Source organism: Lithobates pipiens, unplaced genomic scaffold, assembly GCF_037356315.1.
Source record: "Lithobates pipiens isolate NorthernLeopardFrog02 unplaced genomic scaffold, aLitPip1_a1.2 Scaffold_8, whole genome shotgun sequence".
Lineage (NCBI taxonomy): Eukaryota > Metazoa > Chordata > Amphibia > Anura > Ranidae > Lithobates > Lithobates pipiens.
In genome coordinates this window covers 511153000-511178201 of record NW_027507903.1, presented here as the reverse complement: position 1 = coordinate 511178201, position 25202 = coordinate 511153000, and the positions used below count along the sequence as shown (strand labels likewise).

The 25202-nt window shown below is 41.9% G+C and overlaps 1 protein-coding gene across 6 annotated transcripts in view; it reads left to right on the top strand.

Moving 5' to 3' along the window:
* The window catches only part of PRR5 (proline rich 5), a 192953-nt gene extending 170943 nt beyond the window's left edge, over nt 1–22010 (top strand). For all 6 annotated transcript variants that reach the window (XM_077469373.1, XM_077469378.1, XM_077469377.1 and 3 more), the window contains 2 exons: nt 14613–14751; nt 17747–22010. In XM_077469373.1, the coding sequence (XP_077325499.1) occupies nt 14613–14751; nt 17747–18291 (684 nt within the window). In that variant the 3' untranslated portion in view covers nt 18292–22010. The remainder of the gene's footprint in view (nt 1–14612; nt 14752–17746) is intronic.
* The last annotated feature ends 3192 nt before the right edge of the window (nt 22011–25202 follow it).

Here is a 25202-nt window from a genome sequence, read left to right as displayed (position 1 = left end):
CTGGATAATTTTGTGAAAATTCAATAAAGATTTTAAAAAATAAATAATAAAAATAAACATGTAGCATAAGCTTAAAGTTTTTTTTTTTATCTTAATGCATTCTATGTATCAAAATAAAAAGCCTTCTGTGTGCAGTAGCCCCCCTCACCCCCCCCCCCATACTTATACTTATCTGAGCCCATCTCTATCCAGCAATGTCCACGAGACCCTCAGCCATCCAGGTCTCTCCTCCCTGATTGACCAAGACACAGCAGCAGCACCATTGGATCTCGCGGCTGTTAAAATAATGGGAGGGGGGGGGGCCTGATTGGCAGCTCCGTGTCTGAATAGACACACGGAGCTGTAACTCGGCTCAGGTTCCCCCATATCAAGTTGCTTGCTGTGGGGGCACTGAACAGAGGGAGAGGCCAAGAGCACTGAAGAGGGACCCGAGAAGAGGAGGATCTGGGCTGCTCTATGCAAAACCAACTGTAACAGAGCAGGCAAGCATAACATGTTTGTTTTTTTTGTTTTTGTTTTTTAAACCGAGACTTTACATTCACTTTAAAGTAGCTCTTGCGCCTAGCTGGTTGACATTTTGTTTGCTTATCCCCTCTCCATTGCCAGGAGCCAGCACTTTAGATATTCATAATGCTGGAGGCTTGTTGCTCGTGTGATTGGCTGTCACATTGCCAGGAGGAGGAAGAGTCTCGGGGGGGGGGGGGGGGCGAAGCTCTTGCTCACATCGCTGGATCAAGAGGGAGCTCAGGTAAGTATTATTATGGTTTGGGGGAGCTGCTGCACACAGAAGGGTTTTTTACCCTCATGCATAGAATGCATGAAGGTAAAAAAAAACTTCAGCCTTTAGAACCACTTTCATTTCCTATTTGACTGAAAAAAAAATTTTTTTGTCATTGTCAGTTTTGAATTAGCCCCAGGGAGTGTTTGTCCCTCAATGGTCTGCAAATCATTTAGCCAGACTGTTCCTCTCTCCATTTTGCTTGCTACTTTCAATAATGGCAGGCATGGGTCAAAATTCAGGTGGTTCAGCCAAATTTCAATCCATCTATGGCAGATCCTGTTCATGGGAAGTTGATCTATCAATCGACTTTTCATGAAGGTACATGTTTGGAAAATCTCCATTCAATCAGTGCATACGGGCAATGGGCCGCAGTGCTGATCAGTGTATTCCAAACCCACTGTCAGAATATAAAGACACAGCAGGCAGGATTTCTCCATATACCTCAAATGTGTGGATGGGGAAATCGGCTCAGTTTTTTTTCGTTGAGCCCGTAGACTGAACTGATCAATGTATGGCCAACTTAAGTTTGGACACAGCTGACAGTTACTGTAAAAAGGCATTCTACTGCATCTAAACACTCTCTACCAATCCAAATTGCATTTTAGATATACCTAACCCAAGAACAAAAAAGTAATTCAGCTTACCAATCCTTAGATGTGGTAGCAGCATTTGTTTTCCTTTTTAGTCTTTTTCCTTTATTTTCGTCTGTGATCCTGTCAGTATCACACTTCCTGTCCTAGCGTGACAGTGCTCACTAACTGTCAGTTCTACCTTTAGAATTTATGGGGCCCCTTACAGCATACCTGGCAGGACCCCCTGTTGACCCGATGGGGCCCAGACCTGGTATAGACCTGAAAACCCCTTACACTTACGCTTTTACTGATGCTGTAGGAGCCACATATGCTTGCAGTCAATCAGGTTCCACTGAAAGAGCAGGATTATGAAAGAGGGTCAGAGGACAGACACAGAAAGCTTTTGTGTTCGAGTGACTGAACCAGTCAAGAAGTCACCTTCAGTTCAGTTCACATCAGTGGAGGATGCCCCGTACACACAATCAGAAATTCCATCAGATAAAACTTGGATGGTTTTTCCAACGGAATTCCGCTCAAGCTTGCCTTGCATAAACACAATCACACAAAAGTTCTCTGAACTTTCGACTGTCAAGAACGCGGTGACGTACAACACTACGACAAGCCGAGAAAATTAAGTTTAATGCTTCCAAGCATGCGTCAAATTGTTTCCGAGCATGCGTGATTTTTTTCACGTCCGAATTGCATACAGACAAACGCATTTTCAAACAGGAACTTTTTCCTATTTGAAAATGCTCTCAATCTGTTGCTGGCTGGAATTCTGCACTTAAGTAGTGCCTGTTCCCATCTCAGTGCTGCAGTGCAGTGCATTTAAAAAAAAAATGACATACAATGTTTTTCTGCCTAAGACCCCATTCACACAAATATGTGCCCAATACAGATTTGTCTTTTACCGCCAGCACAGGGATGTACAGGTGCCCCATGCATCCTCACGTTGGCGTTCTGTTTAGTCTATTGAGACATTTTTGTTTGTGGGTCCCTGACCTACCCCTTTGTGCACCCTGGGCCCCGCACCCACGTGACATATAGGTTCCAATAGACCAAAATGGTACACTGGAACGGAGATGCACACAGTACCTGTGCATCCCCATGCCAGTAAAATATGGCCCTGCATGGGACACAGAGACAATCTCCCCAACTGAACAGGGCCTAATTCTACAAAATACAGCACCTATATGCACATGCATAAATCTAAAGGGGCCCAAATAAAGAACGTGGCCTCCCTAGCATATTTGACTCCCATAATATGTTTTACCACTCCATGCCCTATACAAAAAAATAACTTTTGCTAATAATCCTAAATGAAAAAACTGTGGTGTCTTCTTACATTAGTGATCTGTATAGAAGCACCCCCCTACATTGATGGTCAGTTAGGAGTGACTTCTTACAATAAAGGTCAGTGTAGAAATGACCCTTACATTGGAGATCAGAGTAGAAGTGACACCTATATTGCCCGCCAGTGTAGAAATTACCCCTATATTGGCAGTCAAAGTAGAAGTGACCCCTCACATTTGTGGTCAGTGTAGAAGTGACCCCTATATTGGTAGTCAATGTAGAAGTGACCTCTTACATTAGTGGTCTGTGTAGAAGTGACCCCTTACATTGGCGCTTGCTGAAAAATTCCACCCTTGTATTAGTGGTCAATGTAAGTGTATGATCAATTCCACATTGCTTACTGAGTATTTGAATTGACACCCAGGACAGATCGTTTTTTACCACTCTCTATATATTGCTCTTCACAACAATATCATTTTCGGTAGCATTCTTGAAATTAAAAAGTAGTTGTGTTCCCTTACATCGGTGGTCAGTGTAGAAGTGATCCCTTACATTGGTGGTCAGCGTAGCTGTAACTTCTTACGTTCGTGGTCAGTGAACATGTAACTCCCTACATCCTTATTCCTTACTCCTTACATTGGTGTCTGAAAAATTGCCCTATGTATTTGCAGTCCATGTAGGTAGGAGACGGGTGTGCAGTCAGGGGGGAGGCAGCTGCCATTAGCATTGAAAAATAAAAAAAGAACAAAAATTGGGGGGGGGGGGGGGGTAGATTGCTGAAATCCTACCCCACCGCTGGGGCTCCTATCATCTATTGTTCAGGAGATACGGGGCTCCTTGCGCAGCCTGTCAGATGCTAAATACAGAGCAGCCAGTTTAAATACAAGCACACTCTACAGCAGACTGAGAGGATGATCTCACAGTGCCTCCTCTCACTTCTTGTCAGAGGCACTGAGTTCAATGGACAGCTTGGAGTCTTCGACCAATGGTAAAGTACCAGTGGCCCAAGCTGTCCAGTAAAAATGTCATAGAAGAGGCATGTGGTCTAAAAGACAAATACTCCCTTTCAGCCCAACCCTCTTAATTAGAAGGAAAAAACGTGTTTATGTGTATAAGATTTACCCATAATCCCATGTTTTTCTCACATAGTTAACGGGAAGAATGAGCTTTTGCTGAAAAGGTACTATTTTAATCTAGCTAAACCATATATTATTATGCTATATGTTCTAAGAAAATAATTGATTATTTATCTATTTACTGTGAAATCACTGGTTTGAAGTTATAACTTCAAACTTCAGTAATTTGTCCGTTAAGCCACCTGCTTGAGTACAGTTTTTGAAAATATAGTAAATTACCTAAAATAATATATAATAATTTGTATATTACTTAGCTATGGTAATTAACCGGTTCCCGACCAGCGCACGACGATGTACGTCGACAGAATGGCACGGGGTACAGGTACGTCCAATCTTCAATGCCGCCCTGCCATCAGGAGCGCGGCGGCGGCGCGCTCCCGCGCTGGTCGGGACCCTCGTGAGTCTGGTAGTGGGACCTGTGGACTCGATTGCCGCGGGCATACCCGCGATCGTCTCACGGGACAGCTGAATGGAGGAAATGCCGTGTAAACAGCATTTCTCCATTCTGCCTAGCAACTAGTGACGCTGATCTCTGCTCCATGTGATTGGAGCAGAGATCAGTGTTCACTAAATGAAAGCCCAACCCCCCCACAGTTAGTAGCACACCCCTAGGAACACTTAACCCCTACACTGCCACCCACTGGTTAACCCCTTCACTGCCAGTGTCATTTACACAGGAATCACTGCATTTATATAGCAGTGATTACTGTATAAATGACAATGGTCCCAAAAATGTGTCAAAAATGTCCGATGGGTCCCCCACAATGTCGCAGTCACAATAAAAATCGCTGATCGCCGCCATTACTAGTAAAAAAAAAAATAATAAAAAATTATTAATAAAAGTGCTATAAAACTATCCCTATTTTGTAAACGCTATAACTTTTGCGCAAACCAATCAATAATCGCTTATTGCGATTTTTTTTTTACCAAAAATATGTAGAAGAATACGTATTGGCCTAAACTGAGGGGAAAAACATTTTTTTATATATTTTTGGGGGATATTTATTATAACAAAAAGTAAAAAATAATGCGTTTTTTTCAAAATTGTCGCTCTATTTTTGTTTATAGCGCAAAAAATAAAAACCACAGGGGTGATCAAATACCACCAAAAGAAAGCTCTATTTGTGGGAAAAAAAGGACGTCAATTTTGTTTGGGAGCCACGTCGCATGACAGCGCAATTGTCAGTTAAAGCGACGCAGTGCCGAATCGCAAAAAGTGGTCTGGTCTTTGACCAGCAAAATGGTCCGGTCTGTAAGTGGTTAAACTCTCTCCACCCAGGCCAATTCTGACACTTCTCTCCATGTAAAAATCATATATTTTTTTTTTTTTGCTACAAAATTACACAGAACCCCCAAACATTATATATATTGTTTTAGCAGACACCCTAGGCAATAAAATGGTGGTCGTTGCAACTTTTTAATGTTACACAGTATTTGCGCAGCAATTTTTTAAACGCATTTTTCATGAATAAAAATAAAAAAAGACTAAAGCTAGCCTGATTTTTTTTGTATACTATAAAATATGACATTACACCAAGTAAATAAATAACTAACATGTCATGCTTTAAAATTGCGCACACTTGTGGAATGGCGCCAAACTTCAGTACTTAAAAATATCCATAGGTGACGCTTGAAATTTTTTTACAGGTTACATGTTTAAAGTTATAGAGGAGGTCTAGTGATAGAATTATTGCTCTTGCTCTAACGTTCGCAGTGTATGTAACCTGTGTGTATCTGACTCTGATACTAACCAGTGCCTCACCAGCCACTGACTTCACCACACATCCCTGGTAGGAGATCAACTCACCATTGCTTACTGCTCAAGGAATACCTAGCAATTTCAAGAGGAACCTTGGTTGAGAAAGATTGCCCTGCAATATCCACCAGTAATAAACTGCAGGGAAACATTTAAAAGGGGCTGCATACCGATAAGGAATGGATAAGGAGCCTTTCTGCTTACTTCTGCTTTTTGAGGGTTGCAGGGAACTTAGGTGGTTTTTCTCCATAATAAGAGTACTATAAAGGGATCTGGGGGTAACCAATGATTTCTATTTTTATAAAAGCTGGAGATGCAGCCTGCACCCTCCGTATAGATTCCGCCAAGATAAATAATGTGTAGCGAAATGTGTCTTTATATGATGGTGAGGAAGCGAACATACCTTCATGATTTGATTTGAAAATTGATTTGTTACACTCAGCTGTTTTTATACAAGTTAATAGTAAACAAGCAGCCTTGGCTGTTTGGTTAAGTGAAGACGACAAGGTCAAGAAAGGATTTTTATATATAGATATTATCTGGAGTTGATGCATTAAACCGAATACTTTTTCACACGGCATCACGTCCGATAGCCCCCGCGTTCTTATAAAGGTCAGCGTAAGCTTTAAGTAACATTGGCGAGCCTTCGGAAAAAAAAGAGGACATGTATTATTTAGAGTCACTGAAAACATTTCTCCGACAGAGTGAATCACAAGGCTCTTCTTCACATCTCTGATGCTTTCTAGCGCTTTTTGAAGAAGCAGAACATGAGTGGCAAGGCTCATTTATTTAGAGATTAATCGTCTCTGACTTTGAGGCTTACTACCACAATTTCCAATCTAAAAGTGGCGATGTTATTAAAATTCACACTTGACATGAATCAGTAGAGCACATCTTTATTAGAGCTTAAAGAAGACCTATAGGCTTCTTTAAGCCTATAATTTTTTTGTCCCCATGTCCGTTTTTCCCCCATGTGTGTCCCACTGGCGAGATTTATCTTCCCTTCCTGTCCCATAGACAAAACCGAAAATTTGAGAAATATCTGCAAATAAAGGGAATCCCTTGGGCTCCCACTCCCCCCCAGGTCACCAGAACTAGTGTCCCCATTGGAAGATTTCCCCTCTGTTACTTCTCTAAATTTTGAAAATTTTCTCTAAATCTTCAAAATTTTGAGATTTTCCTGTACTTTGACTTTTAACGATAATGGTACACAGGACAAATAGAGAGGGAGAAATCAATATTTTATTTTGTACAAAACCATTAAAACACATAATCATCATCAAGCACAATTAAAAGAGCAGTCTGCTCCATCAGTACATATGTACAGTACATTCATTTTTCAAAAGGGAATACATTTTCCTTCCACATTACAGTCCAATATATAGATGTTTCCTGCAATATATCCACTTCATCAGGAGCTACAATTGGATGCAGACAAAACAAAATATTGGTTTTAATTACTGCCTTAGGCCCCTTTCATACATGCAGACCGTTCGTCCGTTTTCCATCCATCCGTTGACAGATGAAAAACAGACATCAATGCATTCCTATGGAAAAATGGATGATCATCTATTTTCATCCGTTTTCATCTGGTTACGTCAAAATCCTTTTTTTTTTTTTTTTAATGGATGAAAGCCCTAGTTTTTATTCATTAAAAAATGGATGTAAACGGAACAAACGGTCCTTTTTTTCATTTGTTTTTGAATTGGTAGTGGATGTAATAAAAACGGATGAAAAATGGATGAGCGTGGATGAAAAGTGGATGAATACTTCATCCGTTTTTGACGTGACTGAACTGATGAAATTGATGGTCCGCATGTGTGAAAGGGGCCTAATGGTTCGCATGTGTGAAAGGGCCCTTGAACTGTGCCTCAAAAGTCCCGCCAAGAAATTATATTTGTTTATAGGATATGGCACTTGCTTGGCCTGTTCCTATGGTTCATTAAAAAAAAACAAAATAAGATGTTTTTACTTCATGGCTAAATTTTATAAGTGAGGGAACAACTTCTGTTGGAAAGGTTGTGGTATGGTGGGAACTCTTTCCCATATGCTTTGGAATGCAGCGTATAGACTTCTTTCAGAAGTGACAGGGGTCCTGATAAAAGCAAATGTAGAGCAAGCTATTCTCTCCATAAACATAGATAGCTACCCAGTGCAGCTGAGACCTATAGCGGTTAACATTTTAGCTGTAGCCTGCCTAATGGTTCTTAGAAAATGGAAATCATCTGTTGTCCCTTGTATCACTGAAGGTAAAAACCACAATGATGTCATTCTACTTTTTATACGCATAATGGCGTACAAAGATAGGAGCCAATCCAAATTCTCTCAATGTTGGGTTCCCTTGTTGGGGTTCAAATTGCGGTCTCAAAAGGCTTTTGAACTATCTTGTGTTCTCCTTTCTCTTCGTACCCTGCTATAAATTTATTGATCTCTTTGACACGGTACTAATATGTTTGTCTTTTTTTTTCTGAAATAAAATCCCAATAGAAAGATATTGAAACTTAGGGGCGGTCATGTTGTCTCCCCACCATGGCACAGTTTGTTCCCAGATGAGGTGTACCCACCACCTTACAACTAGCATTTATAACTTATTCCATTCTACATTTATGTTTGCCACCTATGCTCTGACATATGTATTCACTCAGATGTTCTTCTTACTATGTACTAATGTTTGAGAGATAATGTTTAATTTTTTTTGTCTTGTTCTTCTTGAAAAACTTCAATAAAAAAAAAATTAAACATTAAACAAAAAAAAAAAAAAGTTTTACCTTTAGTTATACTTTAACTTCATTTAGATATAAAATACACAAATTAACGTGTCTCTGTATTCATTCTAAGAGCCTGAATTTGACCTGGTATTAGCCTCTTTCATTCCCCTGGAGCTCAGACTAGAAGAGGGGAATGCAGCACAAGGAACCTGTCAGTTGTACTTCAGTACAAGGAGAAACTGATGGGAGATAGAGTGACAGAGAGATGGGCTCATCAGTCTGCTGCTTCTTCTATCAGAGGTTGGGGGAGGGACAAGACCTGTAATTGTTACTGAACTGCAGTAGAGAAAAATCAGGTCTCCTTCACTGCCGGAAAGGACTGTACTGTGCATACATCTGTGTAAATCTAAAAACTGAATGGAACAAAATAAAAGTCATTTGACAGGTAAAACAGCCTTCAAATACAGTAAGGGTCCTCTCACACAGGTGGTCCAATCAGGTCCTCCTGTCAGTCTTTCAGGTGGACCTGTTCGGACCCTCCGTTCACCCCTATGGAGCAGCAGCTGTCAGTGGTGACATGTCTGCTGACACCCGAAGGTATCCAGTTCGATCCTGTCTGCCAAATCCAGATTGATGGTGACTGTGACGAAACCTATCCCACACACTCCGCGTGAGTGTTTCCATCAGTATACAGCTTCCGAAGTCCTGGAACACAGAGTCCAATGGATCTGGCTATAGGAACCCCCAAGAACTAGACAACACCAGTCTTTGAGTACATCAGGAATAGTCTTTTATTTGAGATCTCCCACAAATATATACAGCAAGATGACTAAAACCTAACCTAATTAGCATGAGCTAATTATCTAATCATTGACCCAGACTAGTTGACTGAGAGAAGACTTTTCAGGGTAAGACTTTGTCTCCTAGCTCACTGACTGACTATTCAATACACATTACCATATTACCATAAACATCAACACAGGGTTAATTAGCACAACAACATTGTGTGGAATATTCTTACAAGCCAGACTAGACTCATTTACATGACAGACAGGTGGCTGGAGTTCATGACATTAGCATCTAACAGTTTGTATCCCAACAGTGTGATTCAGTCTATTGCTAATATGGCAAATACATATCCAGAGTCTGTGTGTCTTGGGGGTCATGGACCTGAATCCAAGTAACACCTCAGGGGTCCCCAGGCATACAGCTCACAAAGAGCACTGTTCCCCCAAATGCCAGGGCCCATAATCGTAAGGCAAGAGGCTGGCATTCAGTCCCCTCCAATAGCCTCTGTCCCAGCTAGGTCTGTCACAGTGACCCTATTTTCGATCCATCTGGAGGATCAGATTGGATAAGATCGGGTGAAAACGGACAAGCGGTCAGTTTTCCCCCGATTTCCCCATAGGGGAGAGCGGGACTCTGTCTGTCTCGCTCTGCACAGTGAGCAGGGATGGACCAGTCATCCTCCTGCTCAGCGGGGATCAGCGGAGCCATCTCCTGCTGAGCAAAGCGGAGCCTGCCGAGCAGACCGCCTGTGTGAAAGGACCCTTAGTTTATATGTATTTTTAGCTGTTGGCTTGGAGTTGAGCTTTAACAATCTGCATTGTTTTTCTGAGTGTAAAAAAAGAACCTATTTCTGGCTACAGCTCTGATTTCCTTCAGACCCAGAGCCTAGGCAAAGATCACAAGGTCTCTGCCTACCCGAATCATTGTGGATGTACCCTGAGTGCATTTGAGGCTGTGCACAGGCACCCACACAGACGTCACAGGAGCAGCGGCTGCATTGGTGCAGGTGTTGTGTTTAAATGGACAGCAATGGGACAGCCTTTACATAGATACACAGAACACCTTTGCATCCCTGTGCAGGTAAACACAGCCCTCACATGGGGTGTAGAGTCAAACGCTCCAGGCAAACAAGGCCTTTCTTTCACTGGCTTGAGTGAGCACCAAAACAGACTTCAAGGGCCACAAAATAAATGCCAAAGGACTGAATGCAACCCTCACTCAGCCATCCCCCCACAGCTGCAGGTTGGGCACCAGTGCTCTGGAGGCTTGTCTGCTTTGCTAATATGGGGTCAGTGGGTGACCCCCATGACATGTTTTCTTCACAATTAGCCAACATAACTTAAGAAAAAGAGAACCTGTTTTAGAGATAATAAAAATAATTAGGGAGAGACATGGAAGCCCTTACTCTGTATCTGTGATGCGGTTAGTGCCATTCAACAACTGGCTCCATTAGTTGCTTTAGATATTTTTTAGCGCTGCCTCTGCGTTCCACCGCCTCTCTTCCAAATGAATGTACACTTCTGTTGCTGACAGAAAACCTGGCGATTAATTACCAGGCAATTGAAAGGAAGAATTAGCATACAAATAGCTTCTGAAATACCTGCAGATAAAATTAAAACGCTGCAGTATTTTTAAAAGTTGAAAAATCAGATAAAGGTTGCTCTTTCTTTAAAGGTCACTTTGTTTGGTGGATATATTCTGAGCAAGAGGGCAGGATGTGGTATAAAATTCAGCGTGTGCAGTAACTATAATTATTCCATTAGTCTGGAAGGTGGGTTTTTTTTTTAAATTGGCTGTCACAAGCCCAGATAGCATGAAAAAAGACTTGAGTGTTGGTCTGAATAAATATACATTGTAGGTTCAATATACTAGCTAACACACTAGAACAAAGATCCTTAATGCTGAAATTTAACCTGCTTATATTTTGCATTCCCTTTCCTCCTTCACCAACATGCTAATAACATTTTAAAATATAACTTTTCCACGTTCATTACACACCTTATTTTAGTGCCAGCAATGTTATTATGGGGTCTCTGTTCTTCTCTATGCAACGCAGGCAAATTCTAGCTAATTGGAGAGGCCAGCAGGATGCTTCTTGAGAAGATCACAGCATCCTGACTTCTCAGCACTGATGCAGGCAGAGGGTTGGTTTTGGAAGGAGTTATGCAAATATCAAAATGTCTTCATGAGTGGATATCAGTCTGAAGGAATGGGCGTTCTAGGCAGACTGTATGTGCAGGCAGACCTATACTAAGGTTGGCACTCGTCCCCATAACCTGGGGACAATCCCTGCTGTGAAAGATCTGTTCCCAGGAAACGGGTGTCCCCAGATTTGTCACTGGGAGCTGCCAAATAATTTAAAGTGTGTAGTGTGCAGGCTCCAATCCATGAAACTGCTAAAGCAGCAACTAAAAAATTACCCATATGTAGACCGCTCCAGCCACGCCATTTTAGAGTCTGGTTCTGAAATTCTGGTTCTTGTGAGTTGGAAACTGCACACTGCAAACTTTACACCGGTGGTTCTCAACCCTTTCCTCAAGTACCCCCAGCAAGCCATGTTTGCAGGTTTTCCTTTATCTTGCACTGCACTGTCCAAAACACCAAGCCATTGACTTAAATCAGAGTCAATGGCTTGGTGTTTTGGACAGCTAATTTATCTAAGAGAAATTCACAAAACATGGCCTGTTGGGGGTACTTGAGGACAGGGTTGAGAACCACTGCTTTACACTACCCATTAGCTCCCAGGGATGATCCACCAATCTGACTGTGGGTAACTGCTTACCTGATCTGTGAACTTTGTGCATTAATAATCCTGACCACTGAACTCTCTGTGTTACTTAATCTTGACTCCTGAACTCTATGCACAACCTAATCCTGACCCCTGAACTCTTTGTATTACTTAATCCTGACCCCGGAACTCTTGTACATTACTTAAACCTGACCCCTGAACTCTGTGCACAACCTAATCCTGATCCATGAACTCTGTGTATTTCTTAATCCTGACCCCTGAAATCTGAGTGCAGCTTAATCCTGACCCCTGAACTCTGTGCAAAATCTAATCCTGACCCCTGAATTCTGTACATTACTTAATCCCGACCCTGAAATCTGTGCCCAACTTAATCCCGACCACTGAACTCTGTACATTACTTAATTCTGACCCCCTGAACTCTGTACATTACTTAATCCTGACCCCTGAAATCTGTGCCCAATTTAATCCCATCCACTGAACTCATTATATTATTAATCCTGCCCCCTGGACTATGTGCATTACCTAATACTGACCCCTAAACTCTGTGCGCAACCTAATCCCGACCCCTGAAATCTGTACATTACTTAATCCTGACCCCTGAACTCTGTACATTACTTAATCCTGACCCCTGCATTATGTGCATTACTTAATCCTGTCCCCTGAACTCTGTATTACTTAATCCTGACCTCTGAACTCTGTATTACTTACTCCTGACCCCTGCCCTGTGTGCATTACTTAATCCTGACCCCTGAACGCTCTACATTACTTAATCCTGACCCCTGCGCTATGTGCATTACCTCATACTGACACCTTAACTCTGTACATTACTTAATCCTGACCCTTGCAGTATGCACATTACCTAATACTGACCCCTGAGCTCTGTGCATAACTTAATACTGACCCCAGAACTCTGTGCATTACCTAATACTGACTGCTGAACTCTGTGTATTACTTATTCCTGACCCCTGAACTCTGTATATTACCTAATCCTGACCTCTGAACGCTGTGCTTTATTTAATCCTGACCCCTGAACTGTGTGCTTTATTTAATCCTGACCCCTGAACTGTGTGCTTTATTTAATCCTGACCCCTGAACTGTGTGTTAGTTAATCCTGACCTCTGAACTCTGTGCTTTATTTAATCCTAACCCCTGAACTGTGTGCTTTATTTAATCCCGACACCTGTACTGTGTGCTTTATTTAACCCTGACCCCTGTGCTCTCTGCTTTATTTAATTCTGACCCCAGAACGCTGTGCTTTTTTTTAATCCTGACCACTGAACTCTATGCTTTACACTCTCTTGACCCATATCACCATAGGTTTAGGATTCATTGAACCATACTCTTGAAGACATGCCTTTCTGGGTGAGGTCAGTAGGGTGTCCCTGGATCTCATTTAGAAAATCTGCTAACCTTACCCTACCCAATGCCCACATTTGATGCTGAGCCTCCATGAGTGAAAGAACTGAAATTCAATGAATGAAAGAGGCGGGCCAGGGACAAGTCAGGCTGGAGAAGAAAGAATTAGATGACGCTGGGACATCCTACAGCAGGAAATGAGACGCCACTATCTGCCCTGTTAAAACTATTATTGTTTATTGGGAGAAGCGATTTCAGTCCAGCAAAGGAGCCTGTACATCTATGAAAGACCGAAGAGAAGGTTGCAGTTTAGCTTTAAAATCCAAACCCAAGAATACAATTGTAACACATTGCAGCTTACCAATCAATTTCTGTTTTGTCTTCATTTCCTTTATTTTCACCTGGCGATCTTAACAGTAACACAACTTCCTGTCCTAGGGTGGCAACACTCAGGCCGCGTACACACGCGCGGACTGTTCGCCCAACTTTGTCCGCTGAACAGTGTTTGGGCGGACAGTCCGCTCGTGTGTGGGCTTTCAGCGGACAGTTTCAGCGGACAGTTTGACGAACAAGGTTTTTCGGAAATTCCGTAAAACTGTCCGCTGAAACCTTGTTTGAGCGAACAGTCCGCCCGTGTGTAGGCTTGTTCGTCAAACTAAGTTCCGCGCATGCTCAGAAAGGATTTACACGCCGAAAGTTATAATGCTGTGTATAGGACGTCGTATTTTTCGTCCCGTCGTACGTGCCGTTCACGTCATCGCGCACGGTTTCAGCAAACTGTTCGTTCGTCGTGTGTGGCCATGTCCGTCCATGCTAATTTTGAGCGGACTGTTTGCCGAAACTGTTTGACGGACAAAGTTGGGCGAACAGTCCCCGCGTGTGTACGCGGCCTTACTCTGTACTGTATCTGAGGCAGAGCAGCGTAGTCACCCTAGGACAGGAAGAATTTAGGTCTACAGAACATCACACACCCTCTCCTCATCTCCATAAGATAGTGGGGGGTGAATTGGGCAAGGCTGATAACCCTGCATGAGCACAGCTCACTGGATTTTTGGCAGGATTTACATGTATTTTTTAAATTAAAAATGCAATCAATATAACCTAATCCTCTCAATGGCATATTTAACATGCCAAAAGGTTGCAGTTAAGAAAAGTTTCCTATTAGGGTTTATATACATTTTAAATTTGAAGAAGTGACAGTTGTTTTCAGCTACGTTTTATGAGAGTTAAAGTCATACAGCTGGAATAAAGATGCTTACCCTTGTGTTAAAGCTTTGTGAAATCTGATTTATACACTTATGGGTCTTTCTGGAGGTCAGTTTTTGGATACCTGTACCGAAGGAAATACCCAAGCTGCCATCAGAAATCCTAGTTGCATGGCTATTAGGTCCATTCAATGGCTTTGTCATGCTTAGTGCAAATGTGTAAGTGTGCAATGCCCTAACCCCTCTCATGTGCAATCTCTCTTCTAGGGTGTCCATGAATCGAAGGGTGTGTCAGAGGAATATCTAAACTTGGAATCACTAATTCAGAAGGTGGTCTCTCCATACCTTGGTACATATGGACTGTACTCAACTGATGCTCCCTTTAATCACTCCTCCTGCATTCTAGGTATGATTTGGTCATATGACTGCTTACAAACTGCAAAATTACCTTAGACCTGCTAAATGTGTGCTGTGGCCTAAAGCCTAACTGAAGCGACATAAAAAATGAAAATTGTCTCCCCTACAACCACAATTGAAGAGGAATTTAGAGGCCATTATTTTATTTTGGCTTTCCATCTTATGAGCCCAATTCGACAGTTAAAGGATAAGCTCACCTTTTAAAAAAATACAAATAAATTTAAAAAATGTGCATTTATTTTTATTTTTGTTATTGGGAGCAATGCAGGGCTCTTGCAGACTCTGTGTGTACATCGTATGGCCAGGCAGTTACAGACTAACAGGTAATAGGAAGCATCAATGAACTACCACAGTGCTCAACAGCACTGTAGTAGTTCATTGAGAACTACAAGCCAACAGCCACAAAGGCTACCGCACCTTGTAGTTTTCCATTCACAGGACTCTGTGAACGAATGACGTGGCCGAGTGGGTGGAGCCCAGTACAGCCATGTTCTATGCAGATTGTGACAAAGAGCAGGGGGAGAAGATACCTAACTCCATGTCACAACGGGGAGCCGGGTGGGGGTGTTGCAGGGGCCAGTGGATTTGTAAGATGTTACCCTGAATATGGGTGTAACATGTAACAAGATGTGAACTTATCCTTGAACCTTAACGTAAAACATTTGCCTATCCCCCCCCCCCCCCCCCCCCCCCACTACCTTTAGCCCTTAAAGTTTAAGTTTAATCTGCTTTTATTTTGTGTTCCCTGGTTTCTCCCTCCCCCCAATCAACATGCAAATAAAATTTCTAAATAAAACTTTTCCATTTTCATTACAAAATTTTAAGATCCATTGATGTGATCACTGTGTTTCTCCAGTGGTCTCCAAACTGACATCAGTGATGGTACACTATTCCTCCCACTGATACCAATAATGGGGCACTATTCCTCCCACTGACACCAATGATGGGGCTCTAGTCCTACCACTGATACCAATGATGGGGCACTAGTCCTCCTGCTGACACCAATGGTGGGGCACTAGTCCTCCCACTGATACCAATCATACGCTACTACTGCTCCTCCTACTGACCTCCAACCTTGAGGCCATGTTTAACCTTCCTGATGTTGGGCCCAGGATATTTTCTACCTTCCCTGCCCAAAATCTGGCCCCTAAAGTCTGATAGACAATAAACTGGCCCCCTTGTTTGAAAAGTTTGGAGACCCCTGCTCTGTGCAATGCATGCAGATCTTATCCTGTGGGAGGGACCGACAGGGTGCTGCGCATAGCTTTCTGAACACACCACAGCCTCCTGCCTCAGTACTCTTCACAAGAGCACTCAGCCCTGATAGAAGTAGTAAGCTGGCTCTTGGAAGAAGCTATGCAAAAATTAAAAATGCATTGATGGTTGGATGTCAGTCTGGAGGAGTAGGTGATCCTAGCCATGCTGTATTTGCACCCTGGGTAACACCCACATGTGATGCAGAGCCTCTATAACTGAAAGAACCAAAATCTAATTCATGAAAACAGTGGGCTAGGAGCAGTGAGGCTGGGGAGACATGAGCTAGATAAAGATGAACATCCTTAAGCCAGGAAATGCCATCAGCAGGTATTATTTAAATGAAAACTGCAGATTCAAAAAGACAAAAAAAAACTTTTAAAATGATATTACATAAAAAGCTTTTATGAAATTTAAGTCACTAAGGTTATATTTTTTTTTAGCCTACATCTTTAGGCCCCTTTCACACGGGACGGATCAGTAATGATCCGCCCCGCGATGATCCGCTTGCTCAGCGGGGATCGCTCCGTTGTCTCTGCTGAGCCGGCGGATAACAGGGCGGTCCCAGCACACTGTGCAGGGACCGCCCTGTCAGCTCTCCGCTCTCCTCTATGGGGGATCGGATGAGCACGGTCCGTCTGTCCGTGTTCATCAGATCCGCTCTGCAGACGGATAGAAAAATAGGATTTTCCTCCGTCTGCAGAATCAGACAATAGCGGAGGCGGACGATATCGTGTGTCTGTGGATGTTCATCCGCAGACACCCGCTATCCCATAGGAATGCATGTATGTCCGTATTTCATCCGCAAACGGATGGATGAAATACGGACATAATGTCCGCATTTGTGAAAGGGGCCTAACTAGAGATGAGTTTGGGTTCAGGCTTGCGTTATGACCAAACCCAAATTGTCATGCCGGCCAAGCAAGCTGTTCCATTCTCCATTCTCCATTCCGCAGCTGCACATATACAAAGGGGCGGAAATGCTTGTGACATCACATGGCCATATTAGGTCAAAGTTATTAGTGTCATATGGTTTGTCTCGAGCCTCTAAATGCCACATTTGCTGGACAGCTTAGTCTGTTATAGAAATTTACAAAACAAAAAAAGACTTACTGACAGTATAAAAACTATATTACGGGGAACAAGAAAAAAAAAATGTGTTAATGCTAATGACAGACTGCATCATATACTGTATGTCATTTTTAATTTTTTCCATAGTTCCACTTTAACTGTCATTATTATGCAATGTTACACCAAGTCCCGATCTTAGAATGGATTTGGCACCACCTAGTGGCATCTGTGGAAAACAGACTAAGTTGACCAATTTTAAAGGCCAAAAACATCAGTTTTTATCCACAAGACCAGTCCAAGGTTGTTATTCATGCTTTGAGTTTTTATACTGACATCACTGCCTGAAAATGATTCAATAATTACATTTACTCCTACAAATATTAATATTTAACTGAATTTATGAGCTAGACTTTAATTTTCTGATTTGGCCCATTTAGTTTATCTCTAAAAACAACAGTCATTAGGACAAACAGAGAAAGGGAATCTTCCCGGTAGGGACCCAGAAAATAACACCTGTCAGGTTCTAACCCTTTCAGATTATATTCAAAACTAAAAAAAAAAAAAAAAAAAAAAACTTTAGCTGGAATTTAGTTATCTCAGCCTTAATAATGATATAAGACATCTTTAAACTCAGTGTTGTTATTTCCTTTTCCCGACAGAAAAACGCATATTTCGCCGTTGCCCAAAGTCTGGTGATGTTGTAACTAAGAACCCAGTGGTTAGATCCAAGAGCTACAACAATCCGTTGCTGACGCCAGTGGCTGAGTACGAAATGGAAAACCTGGCGACCAATGGGACAGGAATTCGCAGGCACTCCCTGTCAGAGATGACCACCTTCCTGGAGATCCAGGGCTACTCCAACCTGACCACCATCCTGGACTCTAGCTCTAAACTCTCCATGGCCACCACAAAAACACAGCCTCTAGCCGAGCTAGACAGACCCTCTGTGGGCAACGGACAATTTTCACCTATCCACAATAACAGCGAACCTCAACAAGTACTATTACACAGCCAGAACTCAATAGAGGAGCTGTCCAGGGACTCCACGCTGCTTCCCGCACCTTCCTCCAGCCCAGAGACAATAGTTGATCAGATCTTAGAATCCATAGACTCGGACTCTGAAGGCATTTTCATCGATTTTGGAAGGGGATGTTCTAAATCTTCAGGATATGGCATGGATGTGGGCAGACAGAGCCTCGTATAATAACATTTAATTTTCTTTTTTTTCTTCTTTTTTTATACTGGGCCCTCACATTGGGGGGGGGGCATGATTTTCAGTTACATACAGCAGGTTCGGCTAAAGAAATCCATAATAAAAAAATGAATAGTGTTAGCCCATGTCTGACAGACAAATGCATTTAAGGTAGCCTTGTGCTTTTCTTGTGAAGGATACAGCATCATGTTCGCTTTAACTTTGAATCCCACAGCTGCTTATAATTACTTTGCCTTTGCTCCATCATTCCATAATCAATTGTGTTGCCAGTGGGAATGAGGAGAAGGACTTGGAGCAAATACAGGGCTTAAAGTGTTACTAAACCCACAACAGTAAAATCAATCTGTATATGTAGTAAAGCATGCTTGTCATACTCCCTATGGAACCTAAGGTAGAAATCCTTTTCATTGTGTAAAAAGGCTGTTAGATCCTGTATGCACAGATCCTCCCATTCTTGCATTGCCCGCAAAACATCTCCGGATAAGACAGTTAGTGGAATCAATCTGCACATGCTAAGTTTGGCGTGTATTTATTTTTTTCTTGGGAGAGTGCATGTGATCAGCACAGGGCCAATCAGCAGTGTCCAGACAGAGGGTCAGGGGTCCTGCATCCTTATAGGACAATCAGGATAGAATGAAAACTCCTCCTACACGCTTTAACCAGACACCGATAGAAGTTACAAGACTGCTATATACTGCTGTTGCAAAACGGTAATTAGCAGTTTATATTTACTAAAATGATTGCATTTCCATATTCTGTGTACTGTGGGCGACCAGGTATATTGAATGCAGGGTCCTGGGTTTAGCAACACTTTAAGATTCTTTCTTCACCTCCGTGTGACAGCTCTGGATGCTTGAGTCACTAATAAGCAGATATTTCACTCAAGAGGAAGGGGAGGGATTTATGTGCTCTGCCATACCCAGAAGTACAGGATAAGTCACTTCCTGCCCATGGAATAATAGAGTTAAAAAGAAGATAAGTATAAGCAGCTGTGTTGGCTGGTATTAATGTGGACTTATTGTTCTTCTCTGCATGGAAAAGGGTAGCATTCTTCCAACAAAATGTTCCAGTTGCTCCACCTGTTTATAGTCTTTTATCGTTCTTCCTGTCACAGCTGATCCAGAAGTCAGTAGAATCTTCTCCATCATTTTAAGAACATGCAGATGTTTTTGTTTTTTTTCAGAGAAATGGAAATAGGGCGCTTCTACCTAATGGGTCTTTCCAGTATGGATAAGGTCATATCCCGAGAAATGTTCCCATAGCTGGAGATAGCACTAGGGTAGCTCTTCAAAGAGTAGAAGCAACTCTGTCAGGAAAAGAGAAAACCAAAGAAGGATCATCTAAGTGCACAATGCCAGCAGTTTATTATCCAACACAGTTTAAAAAGACTTACAAAAGGTAGGCGTTAAGCAAGTTCATCATAATCACATATTCCTGGTGGGGCTCCTGTCACTGTCTTTCCATCTCCCTGTGCCGACCAGCAGCTGTAAGGTTGGATAGGAGGTCTTGAAAAGAGTCTTGTGTGCATGCTCTGAAACGCGTCACCGCCCCTCTCCTGAAATCTCTTCTGGCATGTGCGTTCTGCACAGAGGTGCCTTCTTTGTTTTGTTTTTTCCCTGCCAGATGTTTTTTCATTTTTTTTTTTTCAACTTTCCTGCTATTCTAATCTTCTTCTAAAATGCATTTACAGTTCAAAGTGGAGCTCTAGGAACCAAAAATTTCTATATTTGCATTGAGTTTTGCCTAGACGATGATAAATAAGGCCACGTACTTACCTTAATACTCCTTTTCATTGGTTTCCTCTGTGCTGCATGACCAGCAAGAGTTAACTGCTCGGTTTGCCTAGAGGATAAGGTGATATATATACCTTATTCCTTACTTCCCCAGCAGTCAGCACTTTTTACCACTGTCAGATAATCACAAATGTAGGCAAGCTCTTAGCATCCGCTGGTACAATGCAGGTCCCAGATGATCAGCTGGACAACAGAAAGAAGAGACTTCAGGGGACCGTTCACATAAAGACAAAGAAGCCTGAAGAAGCAAGGAATAAGGTAAATATATCCCCTTAAATATATTTCCCTAGGCAAAATGCTAATGTTTCATTCCCAGAGTTCAACTTTAACGGAGAATGCCATTAGGTTTGTTTCAGCAGCTTTTAGGGGTGTAAATGTAAACTTGTCAAATTTACATTCATCAATGGAAATGCTCCGTCATCTTTGGTTTTCACCTCTGTCTCTCAGGCTTCTAGACCTGGTGCTCTATGTTGTGTAATACAAGTAGCAGATTTTAATTCAAACAGTAGCGCCACCAGGAGGAGCTGAGAATATGCATGAGTGTCTCTAGTGGACGATATTACAAACAGAAATGTACATCTACTTCCTAAAACACTGCTGTAAAGTTTTACATACCTAAACAAAAAGAATTGAAGGGTATGTCCAGCGCAAACTGGGGGAAGATTAGAACCCCTGTCAGGTTTTTACTGCTAGCCAGGTTCTATTAGAGAGATTTCTTCACTGATTCTGATGAAGAGGTTTCAGTAGACAGGAAGTGAGGGAAAATCTGCAGGGGGGACACTGACAGTGGTTCCAGTGTTTCCCACTCTACCTAAAAATGCATTTTATTTCTCATCCATTAAAGAATTCAGGAAGTCCATATTATTAGGGTTATACTGTCACTTAAGGGAGGATTGGACACTACAAATTTTTTTTGTTTTACAGACCAGAACAGAATAAGCCCTCAAATTCCCAGCATGCCAGTGTTTTGCTAGTGTCCGAGGATGGATGTCTTTTTTTCCAGCTCTGCTGCTAAAGGACTAACCTATGAACTGGATAGACTAGTGTCTTTATTCAACCTTACCAACCATGAAACGACTTTTTTTTTTTGCTATTTTGCCCTTTGTTTGCCAGTGTCTAATCCTTCTGAAAGCTGCAGTAAAAAACTAAGATTAAAGACTTTTTGTTGCCCGTTTCCTTGTTGCAGACTTTCCCTGATTTCTGATGAAACCGGTGTCACAGGGATGTGATACATTAAATGGGGATACATTTCTATAATGAAGCCACAGGTAGCAATAAAAACTTGATGGGTTTAATCCCTCTCTACTATATCCCCAAAAAAGATTTTGGCTGCACATACACTTTAAAGTGTTCTACTGACTTTTGATTAGTAGACCCGCAAAGAATGCCAACCACAACTCATCTGGGGAAATAGCAATAGAATGAGATAGAAAAACTTCTCCAGTTAATGTTGTTCTTTCCTGGTAAGCCATGGACTAGAGATGCATGCTTCTCAGTGCCTCTGGATGTCTCTCAAATTAATCTATAAGGCTAAGTGCCTTGCTCATGCTTAGGGAAAGGCTGGTTGGTGCAGATGCCTGAGGACAATCAGACTGCATGTCCAAAAGCACTCTGAAATCTACGACCAGCTTTTCATTACCAATTTCATATTGTTCACAGCCATGTATATAGCTCCCATAAAACAACTGCGCAGGTGATGAGCTAAGGAGCTCTACTTACCGACCATATCATGCTAAAATAGGTACTAAAATGACAGGTGGTAGTTTTCTTCTATGGAATTACTGGACAGGAAATCAGCGGTGTGTAAGAAAAGGTCTCCTTCCTCAACATGCCACCATCATTTGAAATATCTTCTCTTTTGATAATCTCCTGAAACTTTTACATGTCCATAAATATAATAAAAACCTTTTACACATACTGACTTTGTTTATGCTTAGTAGTCCTTTATGAAGAAATCTGTTTTACAATTGTGTAATGTGACAGCAATGTCTGTGCCTCCATTTTTACCGGGATAAAGCGACGGAGCCCCATTATCCATTTGTTACTCTCACATTGGATTGTTCAAGGGTGGGGGTGTTGTTTGGCTCTGCAGGGGAGGGGACCGCTGGGCAGAAATTAATGATGTATGTATAGTGTATTGTTCCCAGGATTGACAAACATGCTGGGTGCACTAGCAAACTAGTAGCAAACTAGCAAAATAAGTTTAATTACTTTCATGACTAAGTTAACTTTAAACACTGTATTTTATGCCATATTAAAGTGCATAACTTTAGTAAAGTTTTGCTTAAAAAAATAAAAATAAAATAAAACACATGCCCATGAGTGCAGCCTAGGTCAACACTTACCTTCCTCACCATTACACCAATCTTTGCTACGATAACGTCATGGCTGGCTCCTCTTCATTTTGAGGGCCTATTGTACTCATGGTGGCTGCCAGCAGTCCCTTAGTGTACAGGTTACTATTCATTGCTGTGGGGAACATGCACAATATGAAGAGGAAATGGCTGGGACCATGCTGGAAGAAATATTCCTGGATGGGGATGAGGTAAGGATTGATGTATTGACCCAGGGGGTACCCTGCATTCATGGAAGTGGGGGGATTTATTAAAAGGACAGCTTCCTTAAATGTACAGTTCTTTGAAGAAATTATGTTTATCTAGCTTAACCGCTTGGGATCTGCGCTATAGCCGAATCGATCCCGACCCCTTACCACGTGATCAGCTGTCAGCCAATGACAGCGCGAGGAGAAAAAAAAAGCTGATCACCGGCGGCGCAATTGTCATTCAAAGTGCATCAGCGCTGAAAGCTGAAAATTGGTCTGGGCAGGGGGGGGGGTTTAAGTGCCCAGTAGGCAAGTGGTTAAAGACCACCAGTCAAGAAAGAAACCCAAAGGCTGCCATTGCTGACCTTCTACTATATATTTTAGTTCCCTTGCTGCCATACTGTCTCTCCTGCTTCAACATTTTGAGTTGCTAACCCAGTATGCTTTAAGAATAATATCCTGGTCTTAGCCTTGTCAGTCATGGCAGATCCCCTTTAAATATCTTTTGTTACTATGTGCTAGGAAACAGACATTCAAAAACAAAAATGGTATCTTTTTAGTATATTTTTTTGCTCAAAAATGTTAAGTTGATTGAAAAATTATCATCATTCTGTCCGTGCAAAAAAAGAATGAGGAACAACATTAACATGACAAGATGAAAAGAATATGTCATTCTCCACAAGTATAATTTTTGACTTGTGGAATCAGCCCATCCCATGTCCATCCATATTGAAATGTAATCTTGCCTGGATTGTACCTTTCAAATATTTTTCAAAAGAAGTAAAAGCTGCCCTTTACCATGATTTAGGCATAAATTGTGACTTGTAAAAATGTACAAAATATAAGTGCACAAAAAACATAAACATAAATATGAATGTGAGAGCAGCAACCACAAAAAGAAGATATCCCTTCCAATATAAACTTGCCAGTGTTGTGCTAAATCACTACCAATAATGACTTGGTTAAATAGATATTCAAACTCAAACATATACACACACACACACACACACACATATACACACATATATATATATATATATATATATATATATATACAGTGGTGTGAAAAAGTGTTTGCCCCCTTCCTCATTTCCTGTTCCTTTGCATGTTTGTCATACTTAAGTGTTTCGGAACATCAAACCAATTTAAACAATAGTCAAGGACAACACAAGTAAACACAAAATGCAATTTGTAAATGAAGGTGTTTATTATTAAAAGTGAAAAAAAATCCAAACCATCATGGCCCTGTGTGAAAAAGTGATTGCCCCCCTTGTTAAAACATACTATAACTGTGGTTGTCCACACCTGAGTTCAATTTCTCTAGCCCCACCCAGGCCTGATTATTGCCACACCTGTTCACAATCAAGGCATCACTTAAATAGGAGCTGCTTGACACAGTAAGGTCCACCAGAAGATCCTTAAAAGCTACACATCATGCCGAGACCCAAAGAAATTCAGGAACAATTGAGAAAGAAAGTAATTGAGATCAATCAGTCTGGAAAGGGTTATAAAGCCATTTCCAAAGCTTTGGGAATCCAGCGAACCACAGTGAGAGCCATTATCCACAAATGGCGAAGACATGGAACAGTGGTGAACCTTCCCAGGAGTGGCCGGCCGCCCAAAATTACCCCAAGAGCGCAGCGACGACTCATTCAAGAGGTCACAAAAGACCCCACAACAACGTCCAAGGAACTGCAGGCCTCACTTGCCTCAGTTAAGGTCAGCGTTCATGCCTCCACCATCAGGAAAAGACTGGGCAAAAATGGCCTGCATGGCAGAGTTCCAAGGAGAAAACCACTGCTGAGCAAAAAGAACATCAAAGCTCGTCTCAATTTCTCCACAACACATCTTGATGATCCCCAAGACTTTTGGGACAACATTCTGTGGACCGATGAGACAAAAGTGGAACTCTTTGGAAGGTGTGTGTCCAAGTATATCTGGCGTAGAAGGAACACTGCATTTCATAAAAAGAACATTATACCAACAGTAAAATATGGTGGTGGTAGTGTGATGGTCTGGGGCTGTTTTGCTGCTTCAGGACCTGGAAGACTTGCCGTGATAAAAGGAACCATGAATTCTGCTGTCTACCAAGAGATCCTGAAGGAGAATGTCCGACCATCTGTTCGTGTACTCAAACTGAAACGAACTTGGGTTCTGCAGCAGGACAATGATCCTAAACACACCAGCAAGTCCACCACCGAATGGCTGAAGAAAAACAAAATGAAGACTTTGGAGTGGCCTAGCCAAAGTCCTGACCTGAATCCTATTGAGATGTTGTGGTATGACCTTAAAAAGGCCGTTCATGCTCGAAAACCCTCTAATGTAACTGAATTAGGACAATTCTGCAAAGATGAGTGGGCCAAAATTCCTCCAGGACGCTGTAAAAGCCTCATTGCACGTTATCGCAAACGCTTGGTTGCAGTTGTTGCTGCTAAGGGTGGCCCAACCAGTTATTAGGTTTAGGGGGCAATCACTTTTTCACACAGGGCCATGATGGTTTGGATTTTTTTTCACCTTTAATAATAAACACCTTCATTTACAAATTGCATTTTGTGTTTACTTGTGTT